The following is an 11,778-nucleotide window of genomic DNA, read 5'->3' as shown; positions in this document are numbered from 1 at the left end:
CAGAAATAAAATCATGTAATAATTTAAGCTTAAATGATATAAACTGAAACAAAAACAAAAAGGAACTAAAATAAATGGGCACATCAAAGATAAAATCCTAACGAACTAAATCCTAAACGAACACGAACTATGGGTGATTCTTAAAACGAACATAAATCAAATAAATAATTTAGTCAGAGTTAAAAGGAACGGAAATTATCAAAACAGGATGCTACCGCCCTCCAAAGATCTCTGAAGACCAGAGCCTGATTTGGTATTTAGTGAAAACGATTTGTACTTTGAGCAGTTTATTTTTTATTCGTCATAAGATAAGGCTAATCAATCACAAGGCCAGTGAAACTTTGAATATAAGATATATTGTAAATAAGTAACCCTCGTCCACCTCTATTTCTTTCTTTTTCCAACCTTATATAACACTGATTGTCGTTAGCGCTCTACAGTCCGTATTTTGAACTGCGTGGGTTTATTTGTTAGGGGATTTAAACACAAAAATCGAAAGTCTCAGTAATAACTAAGATTGAGGGAAATACGTTTTTCTTATTATATTTAGATTTTTCACTATAAATTATATTTACTATTATAAGGGGCACTTTTTTTTTGTAAAAACTTTTCCCAAAATAATAAAATTTAGTACGAAACATTAGAAGCTATGGAATAACATGGACAAATCTTGGAAGAATTATTTTCTGCTATTAGAGCCCTCGGAATGGCTTCTTCAAAACCCATGAGACAAGGAAGTTTAAGCCCGCTTTATATATACAAGTATCGGAAAGACTTAAAAATTTCTTTGAAAAAAATTTCTCTAGGTAAATATATTGTAAATAAGTAACCCTCGTCCACCTCTATTTCGTTCTTTTTCCAACCTTATATAACACTGATTGTCGTTAGCGCTCTACAGTCCGTATTTTGAACTGCGTGGGTTTATTTGTTAGGGGATTTAAACACAAAAATCGAAAGTCTCAGTAATAACTAAGATTGAGGGAAATAAAAACGTTTTTCTTATTATATTTAGATTTTTCACTATAAATTATATTTACTATTATAAGGGGCACTTTTTTTTGTAAAAACTTTTCCCAAAATAATAAAATTTAGTACGAAACATTAGAAGCTATGGAATAACATGGACAAATCTTGGAAGAATTATTTTCTGCTATTAGAGCCCTCGGAATGGCTTCTTCAAAATCCATGAGACAAGGAAGTTTAAGCCCGCTTTATATATACAAGTATCGGAAAGACTTAAAAATTTCTTTGAAGGATTCGTTAGAAATTTCCATTTCTTTGTATTAGACTTGGAAGTTACATCCTAAGAATCCTTAAAATATTCATATTCAGTACGCTATATGGGTGGTTTTGAAAGAACTCAAAAAGACCATGAAAGAATCCATCAAAAACTTGTGCTTCCTTCTATTGGATGTTTTGGGGTCTTTTTTGAAAAATACTCAATTTCGGTATGCTACATACGCAATTATGTTTGTATGCTATAAACAGGCCGCCTTGGCTGAGTGGTTGGCGCGCTGGCGTGGGAATTCTATGTCCAAGGGCACGGGTTCAATCCCAGTTGTGACCAGTTATTTAGTTTGGGATGGGGTCAGTGGTGTGACTCTGTAAGCTCAGCCAGAGTCGACCCAGCTATAAATGGGTATCTGGAGAAATCTGGGGAAAATAAGCAGGAAGGGTGTGCGAAAGCACAGGATGGTTGGCCCCCAACCCCCCATTGCACTTCCTGGCTGAAGGGCCATGAAACGGAGATCAGCACAGCCGATTTGGACCTTAAGGGTCTAGTGCCGTCTTACTTACTTACTTACATACGCAATTTTGTTATAGCATTTGAAATTTTCGTAGAATTCATAAATAGCTTGAGTTTCTTGCTATTGGGGCTGGGAATTACGCTGTTTTTCACAACACCCTTGGAAACTACATTCTTGCAAAAATGACCGAAAATCCACATTTCACAACTTTAAGTTGCCTACTGTAATTATTCCAGCAGATTAGTATAACTGTAAGCAGAGGCGTGACGTATGGGGGGAGGGGACTCCCCCAAAGTTTTCATACACTTGGTAAAAATTAACCTGTAGAATCGCGCGAAGCGTCTCGATTTTTACGACAACATTCCTTTCGGTTAAATAAAGAGCACGACAATAATAGAGATATAGACCAAAATCTCGACCGTGGTCGGTAAGGGCAGTGGTTTTACTGACTCATGCCGTGATTCTATGGACGATGCCAATATTTTTTATTTGATTAAAGAACATAAAATAGGACATTACATCTACCAAAGTCTCGATCTCAGTTTGTAAAATGCACTGGTTCTAATGATTCGGGCAGTGGCTTTACGGTGGCTGCCAAAATTTTCCATTCGGTTGAATATAGAACATAAAAATACAGACATGACATCTAGCGAAATATCGGTCGGTAAATGCAGCGGGTATACCGACTGGTGAGTGATTTTGCGGATTATGCCATAATTTTCTATTTGGTGAAATAAAGAACATGAAAATACTGACATGAAATCTTCCGAAATTCTGGTCTCGATCGGTAAATACAGCGGTTCTACTACGGCTTGTATGATTTCGCAAGCGGCTGAAAAAAAGTTACTGTAGAATGGTTTGATCGCGAATTCTTCTCATTGAGAAGGAGAGAATGGATCATTGCCGTTAGCCTCCACTTATCCATTTTACTGCGGCAACTGGTGTTCACCGATGAATCATTGAATAATTATTAATAACAAGTCATACAGAAATGACGATTTTCATGTATAGAGCAGTTTATATTAAGTTGCTTAAACAGCAAAAACTGGCAATTGCAAAAATATTTGCTTATATTTTGACAAGGGAGAAATGGTAGCAGCAACAGCCGCAAGCACTCGCAGTCGCTGATGCAAGCAGTCACACAAGTAGTCACAGCTGCAAGTGGTTACAGTCACAAGTACAAGTAATTGTAAGTGGTTACGGTCGCAAGTAGCTTTAGTCGCAGTCACAAGTGGTTGTAGTAGTTCCCATCGGAGTTACACGTGGTTACAGTTGCAAGAAGTCACAGTTGCAGATGCAAGTAGCAGTGGCCATCAAAAGTGGTCGCAATCGCTGTCGCAAGTGGTCGCAGTCGCAAATAGTCGCTGTAGCAGTCGCAGTTACAAATTTTACTCGAGTAATTTTATTATCCTCTTTCACATACAAACAACGGTTAGGTTGCCACAAAAAAAGCTGGTAAAATAAGGGCATCTTATAGTCACAAGTAGTCGCAGTTGAAATTACAAGTATTCACTTTTTTCCTATGACCTTCCAGGGAGTAATTACCCTTCAGGAAGGCTGAGTTTACTCCAACTCATTTTGGTAATGAGATTTCATTTTGGGCCTCAGAATCCCAAACACAAGCATGCACGTCTATCAGATTACTGAAACAAAAAATAAAAATTGCACGAGGCGAAATATGAACATATATTTAACGTCATCTAATAATAAACCTAGTGCTATCTATCAGGCCATAATAAATTCGACATATACTCTTTCTTGGACTGTAGTTGACTTAGTTCCATTGAATACCATAAATAATAGGGAATCACAATAACACGGTATCCTAACATTTCCAATTCTCTGACTTTTAAATGATATTGTCCCTTCATATTCTTGCTGTTGACAGGAAAGAACTTTTCTTCAGCAGCCAGTAAAGCCAGTTTTTCGTAGTTTTTTTGCAATTGGTATTTTTGATTAAACATATCATAAGAACCCGTTGACAAAGGCTGGCCCCGATTTGTTAGACGTAATTCAAAATCTAAAAGAAAACGCATTTTATTTTAAGACAGCAGCTCCCCTACTTCAACCAGGTTAAAACATTAAAACAGTTGCTTTACGTGAAACGAAGCTACTTAACGATTATAAAACTGGTACTCCAAATTCAATATGATCTCCCAAAGTTGTCAACTAGTACTTTAATTTTACTGGTAGAGCTCAAATCAGGTTCTTCCATAAGATGGAAAACAGCCAAATGATCGCCCTTTTAGCGCTATATTTCACTTTTCTGCTTCTACCTAGTTGTATTAATTTGTTTGCAAGTTGGTTGCTAGTTTTGGTGCTCAGGAAAAATCAACAAAGTAATGTATATAATAGGATAGTAGATACTACGGTCACCAATGAGATCTTTACTTGAAAAAAACGTTTTACAATTTTTGTTTGCGATTTGTTGTGGTTCTCGCTTGTTTTCTAAACGCATATTTCGTTGTGCATCATTTTCATTTCTCTGGGAAAAAAATGATCCAAGCATTCAATTTTACTGAGAAAACATAGTGAGTCATGTTTGTAAAAGATAACCGGGAACGCACATTCATTAATGTACTTACTCTAGCCCCTTCCCAAAGAGGCATAAAAATGAAACATTTATATCTGATACAATCGAAACTATAATGTAAAAAACAGGGAATTTTTAAAAAAAGAAAGTCAAATAAAAAAATTTTAACAAAAAATTAAAGTCCGAATATTTCGGCTTTATCCGGAAGCCTTTATTAAGGAAAAAAATAGGCTAAACAAAACAAATAAATACACGCAATTAGTCCCATGCAAGTTTGAACTTAAATAATAAAGATCAAGATGATATAATCTTTGAAAAAGTCAACGAGCTTTTGCCAAATTAGCAATGCAAAAGTTTATTTCAATGTTTTATTTCGGCTATTTTTTTTCCCCGTTGATGTATCTTCCAGACGCGAAGCCAAAATATCCGGATTTTTATTGTCATTTTGTATTACTGTTTCTTTTTATTTTTCACAGCCTTATTGAAAAATTTCACTCGTTCCTAAAACATCGTTATTTCAATTGTAAATGCAAATGCAGTGTAATCTAAGAAATTTTGCATCTGATCATCCGTGGTTGCTCTAACCGAGGAAAACTTTAGGACCAAATTTCTCAGAAGTTCCAACTCTCAGAATAATCATGCCAATTTGTCAGAAGTAGGAGGACACAATTACCTCTCTCCCCCTCAATATTGAAAATAACCTTTTTGCATCTTTATTCTTTAATCGCAAAAAACTCAAAAAAGCCCTTATCCTAGATTTTGGAAATACCTTTTCTACCTTATAAATCGAAAAAGTTCTCCCCCCCCCAAAAAAAACAACAACTGTGAATTGGTGTCACTTCTAGGAACGAAAATAAAGAAAAACCTTCAAACCAAAGGAATTTAATTTACTTGATCTCCAACAGTGCCGGAAATAATAAGCTGCTGTCCCGAAATTAGCAAAGTACTCTCCCGATTTTAGATCCCGAAGAGCACCAACCCGGGTACCAAGACCCGATTTTAGTTAACCGCAAAATATTTTATATTTGACACGAAAATTAATAGATTTGGAGAAGAAAAACAGTCACGCGACGATGAGCAAAGTAAAATCTTTTGCTGAAATCTTAGAAACTAAGAATAGACTAAAATTGAAATTAAGAATCTTCCAGAACGTAAAAATGTTCTGAAATCGTATGTATTCTTGGTAAAAATAATACCATATTTTGTCTTATTTGTAAATTGAGCTCAGGCACAGAGACAAGAGAACGTACTGGATCTGGTTAAACTGTATCAGTCAGGTTAAGGCTAGCAATATCCACTACAACAGATTGTTGATAAAACAACGTCACAAGAAAAGACCTATAAAGACGGCCAGGGAGGCACAGAGAACGAAAGAGAGCGAGAGAGAGAGAGAGAGAGAGAGAGAGAGAGAGAGAGAGAGAGAGAGAGAGAGAGAGAGAGAGAGAGAGAGAGAGATTGAAGTATTTTAGGTGCTTATAGAACATATTCGTTGTTTATAGCCGGTTCAGATGCTAAAAAAATAAGGATTTTATATATAAAAAAGAAGAAATTACCAATTCTGTGATAATACGGAGACACGGAAGAGCTCTTGATAAAATGACTTCCTCCAAGGAGCTGAATTAAACAGAAGTATATTTCCCGATTTAACACCGAAGAATTACATCCATGCTCATCTGAAAGGATAAAAAACAAACGAGCGAAAGTAAAAAGGGAAGAAATAAATGATAAAGACAAACATTGGATAAAAGCATAAAATTCAGTAGTTCAGATCTACTTGCACTTTGGTCAAAATTCTTTTTCACTGTGCATCTACTCTTTTAGCCTCTACAATCAGTGTTCCTAACTAACGCCAGTTGTTTTCCAAGGCTTCTTTCTGCATTAATAATTGATAGAATAAAACAACAACCGATGTTGAGGGACAAATTAATGCAGCCCAAGACCCTATTAGCACGAATCGATGACAGTTTAATATATTTCCTCACCCCAGGCCAGTTTTCATGCTGTACCCAGAAAGCGTATGTATCCCTTAAAAATCACTCAATACCAATAATGGCCAGCATCCCTCTTCCAGAAGAGAAACAAAACTTTCTTGAAGCATCCAAGGCTGCAATCTAAGTAGAAGCAATTACAAAATATTTGGGCAACTCTTAATTAGTCTTTGCCTCATTTATTTCTTCTTGGTTTGAACATTAGGGGTTTCTTTGATACGCTTCTACATGATCAAAATGCTATCCAGTGAAACTTTCGGCACTCAATTCACTGTTGGGGTCAAGGGACAGAAGGGACACGTGGTCCGAGCATCAGAAAAAGGAGTAAGATTAGCAACTAAATCATTACAATAAAAAATTATTTGATTACGATTAGCGATGGAAGGATACCAAGATGTTTTTCGATTCAGATAGCAGTTCTATTCGATAGTCCTAATGTTCCTACTCATAGAACTTAAATATAGGCTACATAACAGATAGACTTGTTTTTTAGTCAAAGAACAATTTGGCAAGATCTGGCTAAGCCAAAAAACATTAACAAAAGAGAAACATCTGTATTAACTGAAACAGGCGATGAAAAATAGCTAGTACCTCATACGTTGTAGCCTTAATAAGACGGACTAACTCGTTCTTTCGCAATCAGTTTCCAAGAATAATGAGAAATTGAAAGAATTACCAATTTCCGGAAAGCAGTTCATACAAAACCAAGTGTCTGACACTGGCATAATGCATGGTCCAGAATTTTTCTACCCTGCCCAAACCTTGGACAAGAGTATTCTAGAATCGGGGCCATATCTTGTCTCTGACAAATCTTATCGAAATCAAGTTTGCCCAGACCTGAATCCACGTTTTCTAAGCATCAGAAACTAAGTTTAGTTTAAAGCAAAGCTCTAGAAAAGATATCTGTTTTACTTTGGCATAGCATTTGATATTCAGGATTGTCAATATCACTGTGCAATAACTGAATAACTGAATTTAAAATTTTTGTTTCTTCCTTTTTACTGCACTGATTTTATTATTTTGAATATATTTTATGTATTTTACTTTATGTCTTCAAAGATGTTCTTCTCTGACACCACTTTTTAATTAGAGCATAAAAAATTGAGTTCAGACATACCTCCCATATACCTTAGTAAATAGTTTTTGTGCTAATGAGCTGAAATTACTTAATTAAAATACGGTGATGATTCAGGCAAACGTACGACAATATTTCGTGAAAATCTTTCTTCTGATACAGAATGAGAGTCCTTCTCAAGGTGCACGGAGACGCATAGAATTTCCAACAAAAATCAAAGGGTTAGTTAGGTTTTTCAAAGCAATAAAAAAACTTACCTTGCTTAGTATGTAAAATTGACTGACAATACTGTTCATGGAACCAGGGGACTTTCGCTTCAGGAGAGCCAAGGCACACCGCCCTATTAAGCAACATCAGAGACCTTCTAACGTTGGCCGGATACTTAAAAAAGAGGGATACAAATTAAATTTTAGTTTAAATTCCAAAATAAAAACTTAATAAACTAAATGAAATAAAATAAAACACTTGATTAATCATAAGCTGGCCTAAAACAGTTTATCCTATTACATAGCTCTAATATGGTTCCCCCAAAACTCAGTCTGAAAATTTCAAACCAGCTAAACTTAAACTGGAAAAATTTCAACCGACAAGACTCAGCCAAATTCAACCTATTAAAGATCAATTACAAAAAAAAAAAAAAAAAACCGGCAGAACTAAGCCCAAATAAAATTCAACTAACGTAAAATTTAATCTGGCAAAAGTCACCGAAAGAAAAACTAAACCTAAGCGAAATTCAGTCCAAAAAAAATCAGCCTGGTAAATTCTATGGACAAAACGTAATTGAAACTGGCAAAATTCCGTCCTAGCCAGGAAACTAAATCTACTGAACACAAGAAAATCCATCCCTTCACCCACTGAGATAATCTTAGGAAACCCAATCCTTCCTCCACCAAAAAAAAAAAAAAAAAAAAAGGCTAAACGACCTGAACAGTTTCAGCCTAAAAAGACGTGAATTTGTGTTTTTTCCCAAATAGGTTAAGTTTTACGAGATCAAATTTGCGTGTATTGAATTTTTCCAGGTTGAATTTTGCAGACTGACTTTTGCGTTGGTTGAATTTCGCGTGCACCCTTTACTATATTTGCTAAAAAAAAATCTAGTGGTGGAACAGCATTGAAAGGTACACGGCCTTTTGTTTTTCAAGCGTAATAATTGTAAATGCTTGAGTGATTCCTGTTCAAACGAGGCACGACATAACTGCTTATTTCCTTAATAATTTAGGGGGGATTATTTGAAGTTAATTGTTTGATAATACAAGTCATTTTTATCATTTTTGTTATTAAATGAACGGTTCGTATCATAACCACACTATGTACCATCCCTTTTCCCTTTACGTATTCCTTCTTTTTTTCAGCTGAAAATTGAAAAATACTTCAAACTTTAGATAGGATTTTCTATATAAAATGCTGAATATTTTGAATCTTGAAAGAATTATCTTGAATCTTTGCTTTACAAAATTCCTGGAAACTATCTAATTTTGCCATAAAGCCTTAATGGTTTCATTTAAAGCCTTAGATTAATATAAATTATTATAAAAGCCATTAATAGCTGCAAGTGAGCTGAAAAACTTCCGAGTGTTCCGAGATTTTGCTACGGACACTCTTTACGGATGCTCTTTACGGAGCAGATTTCTAGATTTGCAGTTTCTTTCAGATTAAATTCATTGAGCCCGAGAAAAAATAAAATATTTAAAGTTATTATTTGTGCGACAACTTTAGAACAAAATAAAAAAAAATAATAACAATAATTACCGAGAGACTTTCAGAATCAATCTCAGCATCTAAGTAGTCTAAGAAGGAAGCACTAAAGATTTTCTTGACCAGCTCCAAAGGCAAATATTGAAGGAAATTCAAGGCTAAAGCTCCCTGGAGTATGGTCAATCCCTGAACTTCACCAGTACCCCTACAAAGAAAATAAACCTGGTTAATCTTAAACCAAGGTAAAGCTCAAGTAAATTACGATTAAATATAGAGGAGGTCTTTAGAATTTCAAGGGCAGTCAACATTATTTCTTTACACATAAGAGTTGCAGACTGGTATGAGCTTTAGGCCAGAGGGGGGAGGGGGGGTGGTCAAAGAATTTTTTCAAGGGGAAGGGTTCACAAAACGAAACGTCGAAATTTTTAGCTGTTTTTTCCATATTTTTCCAGAGTAAGATGGTGCTACATACCATGTTGGGGACGGGGTTTTGTTAGGATGTACAAATAAAAAAAAAACTGTCTTTCTATGCAATAAATGAAATCAGTAACAACGATTAATGAAACAGCTTCAAGTAAATTTTGGCTTTCCCAATTGCTAAATATATAACTGGAATCATAGTAACCTAGCCTTTATAGCAGGTTTTAGCAAAAGAAAGAGACGGAAAACATTGAGGAATAGAGAGAAAGATAGATACACTTATATTACTTTCTTCCGCTTAATCAGGCAATCACTGAACTCAGTAAACTAAGAGAGGAGGGGGATGGGCTGGAGAAACAATGGTAACTAGTTGGCTTGGATGTGTTTGCTTGTCATCAAAGACAAAAATAAATCAAAAACAAAGACGATTTATAAATCCTAATATAAATTACGAACAGAATTTTAGAAAACAAAAATATTCTGAAACAACGTACATTTCCTTTTGATTCTCCAAGAAACAAAACAAGAAAATTTCCTAGCAATTTACCTTATTAGTTTATCTGCTGCAAGTTCTGCAAATTCCTTTGACTTTTCTGGTACAAAACCAAAATGATAAAGGTACCGTAGAATTTTCCCGATAGTGGTTATGGCTATATTTTCTTTCTGTTCTATGACATAGTTTACGAAAGCATTGAAAGCTTTATTTAAAGCCCAATTCCTGTGCAGAAAACTGTCCAGAATATCACAGATTACGGCAGAATTCAGAGGCTCGTTGGAATCGTCAAGTTTCCTTAAAAGACGAGAAATATTATGAGACTAATTTAAAGGCAGCTAAATAGTGTAAAATGTAAACGCAAAAGCGCTGGAATTCTGACGGTTACGCAGTCTTCATGATTTTATTTGGCAATACTACCAGTCATTCCGCACTGGCCGAATGCCTTAGTATGGACACCAAACAATACTGAACTGAGCGGTTTTAATGTGTCAGTCCAATTACTGATTACAGGAGATAGCTGAGTTAGAACTAAAGTGCAACGAATCTGTTTTCATTAATGTCTGGTAAATATGGATTCCACAATATAGTTAAGCCAAATGATAGGAAAAAAAAACCAAATTTTCAAAATACACCACCGGTTGAAAGAAAAAAATGGCACAAAAAAATTCGAGCTTCAAAAGTCTAAAAATATTATTTTTCAAGCGTATCTCCCTCCCTATACCCCAAAATTCTCACTGCTCCTAAAAAGACCCTCAGAAGCAATTTAGCTCAGACAAAGCAGTTTAGCTCAGACAATTCCTCTTTGTATCTTGTTGTTTTGGACACTTGGGAACTGGGTTATTCCGAAGACCTACCTATTTCATATGGTCTAACTTCAAGCATAAATCAGTGGAAGATCGTTTGTTAAAACTAAACAGCTAAATTGTTTGCTTCTTAGTGAAGCATAGTCTACCTTATAGTCTATGCGACGATTTCACAAGTTTAGCCAAGTCCTTACTAGGAGCAGAGTTACTAAGCAGGCTAAACAAGGGCAAACAAAAACGACGAATGAGTTGCAAAAAGCATTGGGGTCACACTTCAAAGCTGTTATTACAGCTCTTGAAAAAGAAGGAGCTGACCTAGGAAACTAGGCTTGACTTTGTGCAGATATGACTAATTCTGTGATGGGCAATTTTCATAGTCTGTCGGCGGTCATTGGAAGATTTCGAAATTCTGGCAGAAAGTGGGAGATCTGCTGGCTCCAGTTTTCTGAAGAGCTGGCACGAGATCACGAACATGGGAATCAACCATACAGAGTCTTCTAGACGCCAGATGAGGCGTCCACGTCTGGTCCTACATCAAGCACAAGTAAGTAAAAGTAACACTCATTGCAGCTAAATAGCCATGGGTTTTGACTGTCAAATGTTCATATCATATTTGCCATTTTTGTGCTCAATATGCCGGTAAAAAGCTGCTCTAAAGGTCTCCAGGATCTGTGTTGAAATGTGACTGGTTTTTAGGCACGGTGTCAAGCGAATGCACGTGTATACATAATTTCAAGTATTCACCCAACTCTTCAAAGGATTTTGGGTCTCACCCCAGCCTGTTGGATTTCAATCCCCCAAACTGTAAGATACATGCTGGAGAAATGGGACACCTTGACACTTTAATGGGCGGACTTAGCAGTTACAGGCTCTCCCCATGGAATTGAACTGGTTTTATTGGCACTAAAAAATCCCTATTTGGCGGCACTAATGGAGGCTTCTAAAACACTTTCGAAACATTATATGAACGTAATATATGTATCCAGTGTGAATCAAGCTTTTTTTAAGGCTGAAAAAAGA

The 11,778-nt window shown here is 35.8% G+C and overlaps 1 protein-coding gene across 1 annotated transcript in view; it reads right to left on the bottom strand.

The window, feature by feature from the left end:
* Window positions 1–11,778, bottom strand: part of LOC136025026 (FAST kinase domain-containing protein 1, mitochondrial-like) — a 37,128-nt gene continuing 25,350 nt past the window's right edge. The window contains exons 3-7 of the mRNA XM_065700666.1: window positions 10,007–10,249; window positions 9,094–9,244; window positions 7,602–7,725; window positions 5,835–5,954; window positions 1–3,768 (exon numbers count right to left, since the gene is read on the bottom strand). Of these exons, the coding sequence (XP_065556738.1) occupies window positions 3,467–3,768; window positions 5,835–5,954; window positions 7,602–7,725; window positions 9,094–9,244; window positions 10,007–10,249 (940 nt within the window). The 3' untranslated portion in view covers window positions 1–3,466. The remainder of the gene's footprint in view (window positions 3,769–5,834; window positions 5,955–7,601; window positions 7,726–9,093; window positions 9,245–10,006; window positions 10,250–11,778) is intronic.

The sequence above is a fragment of the Artemia franciscana genome, chromosome 3 (genome assembly GCF_032884065.1).
Source record: "Artemia franciscana chromosome 3, ASM3288406v1, whole genome shotgun sequence".
In the NCBI taxonomy this organism is placed as follows: Eukaryota; Metazoa; Arthropoda; class Branchiopoda; order Anostraca; family Artemiidae; genus Artemia; species Artemia franciscana.
The sequence above is the reverse complement of the archived record's forward strand: the minus strand, read 5'-3'. Positions and strand labels throughout refer to the sequence as shown.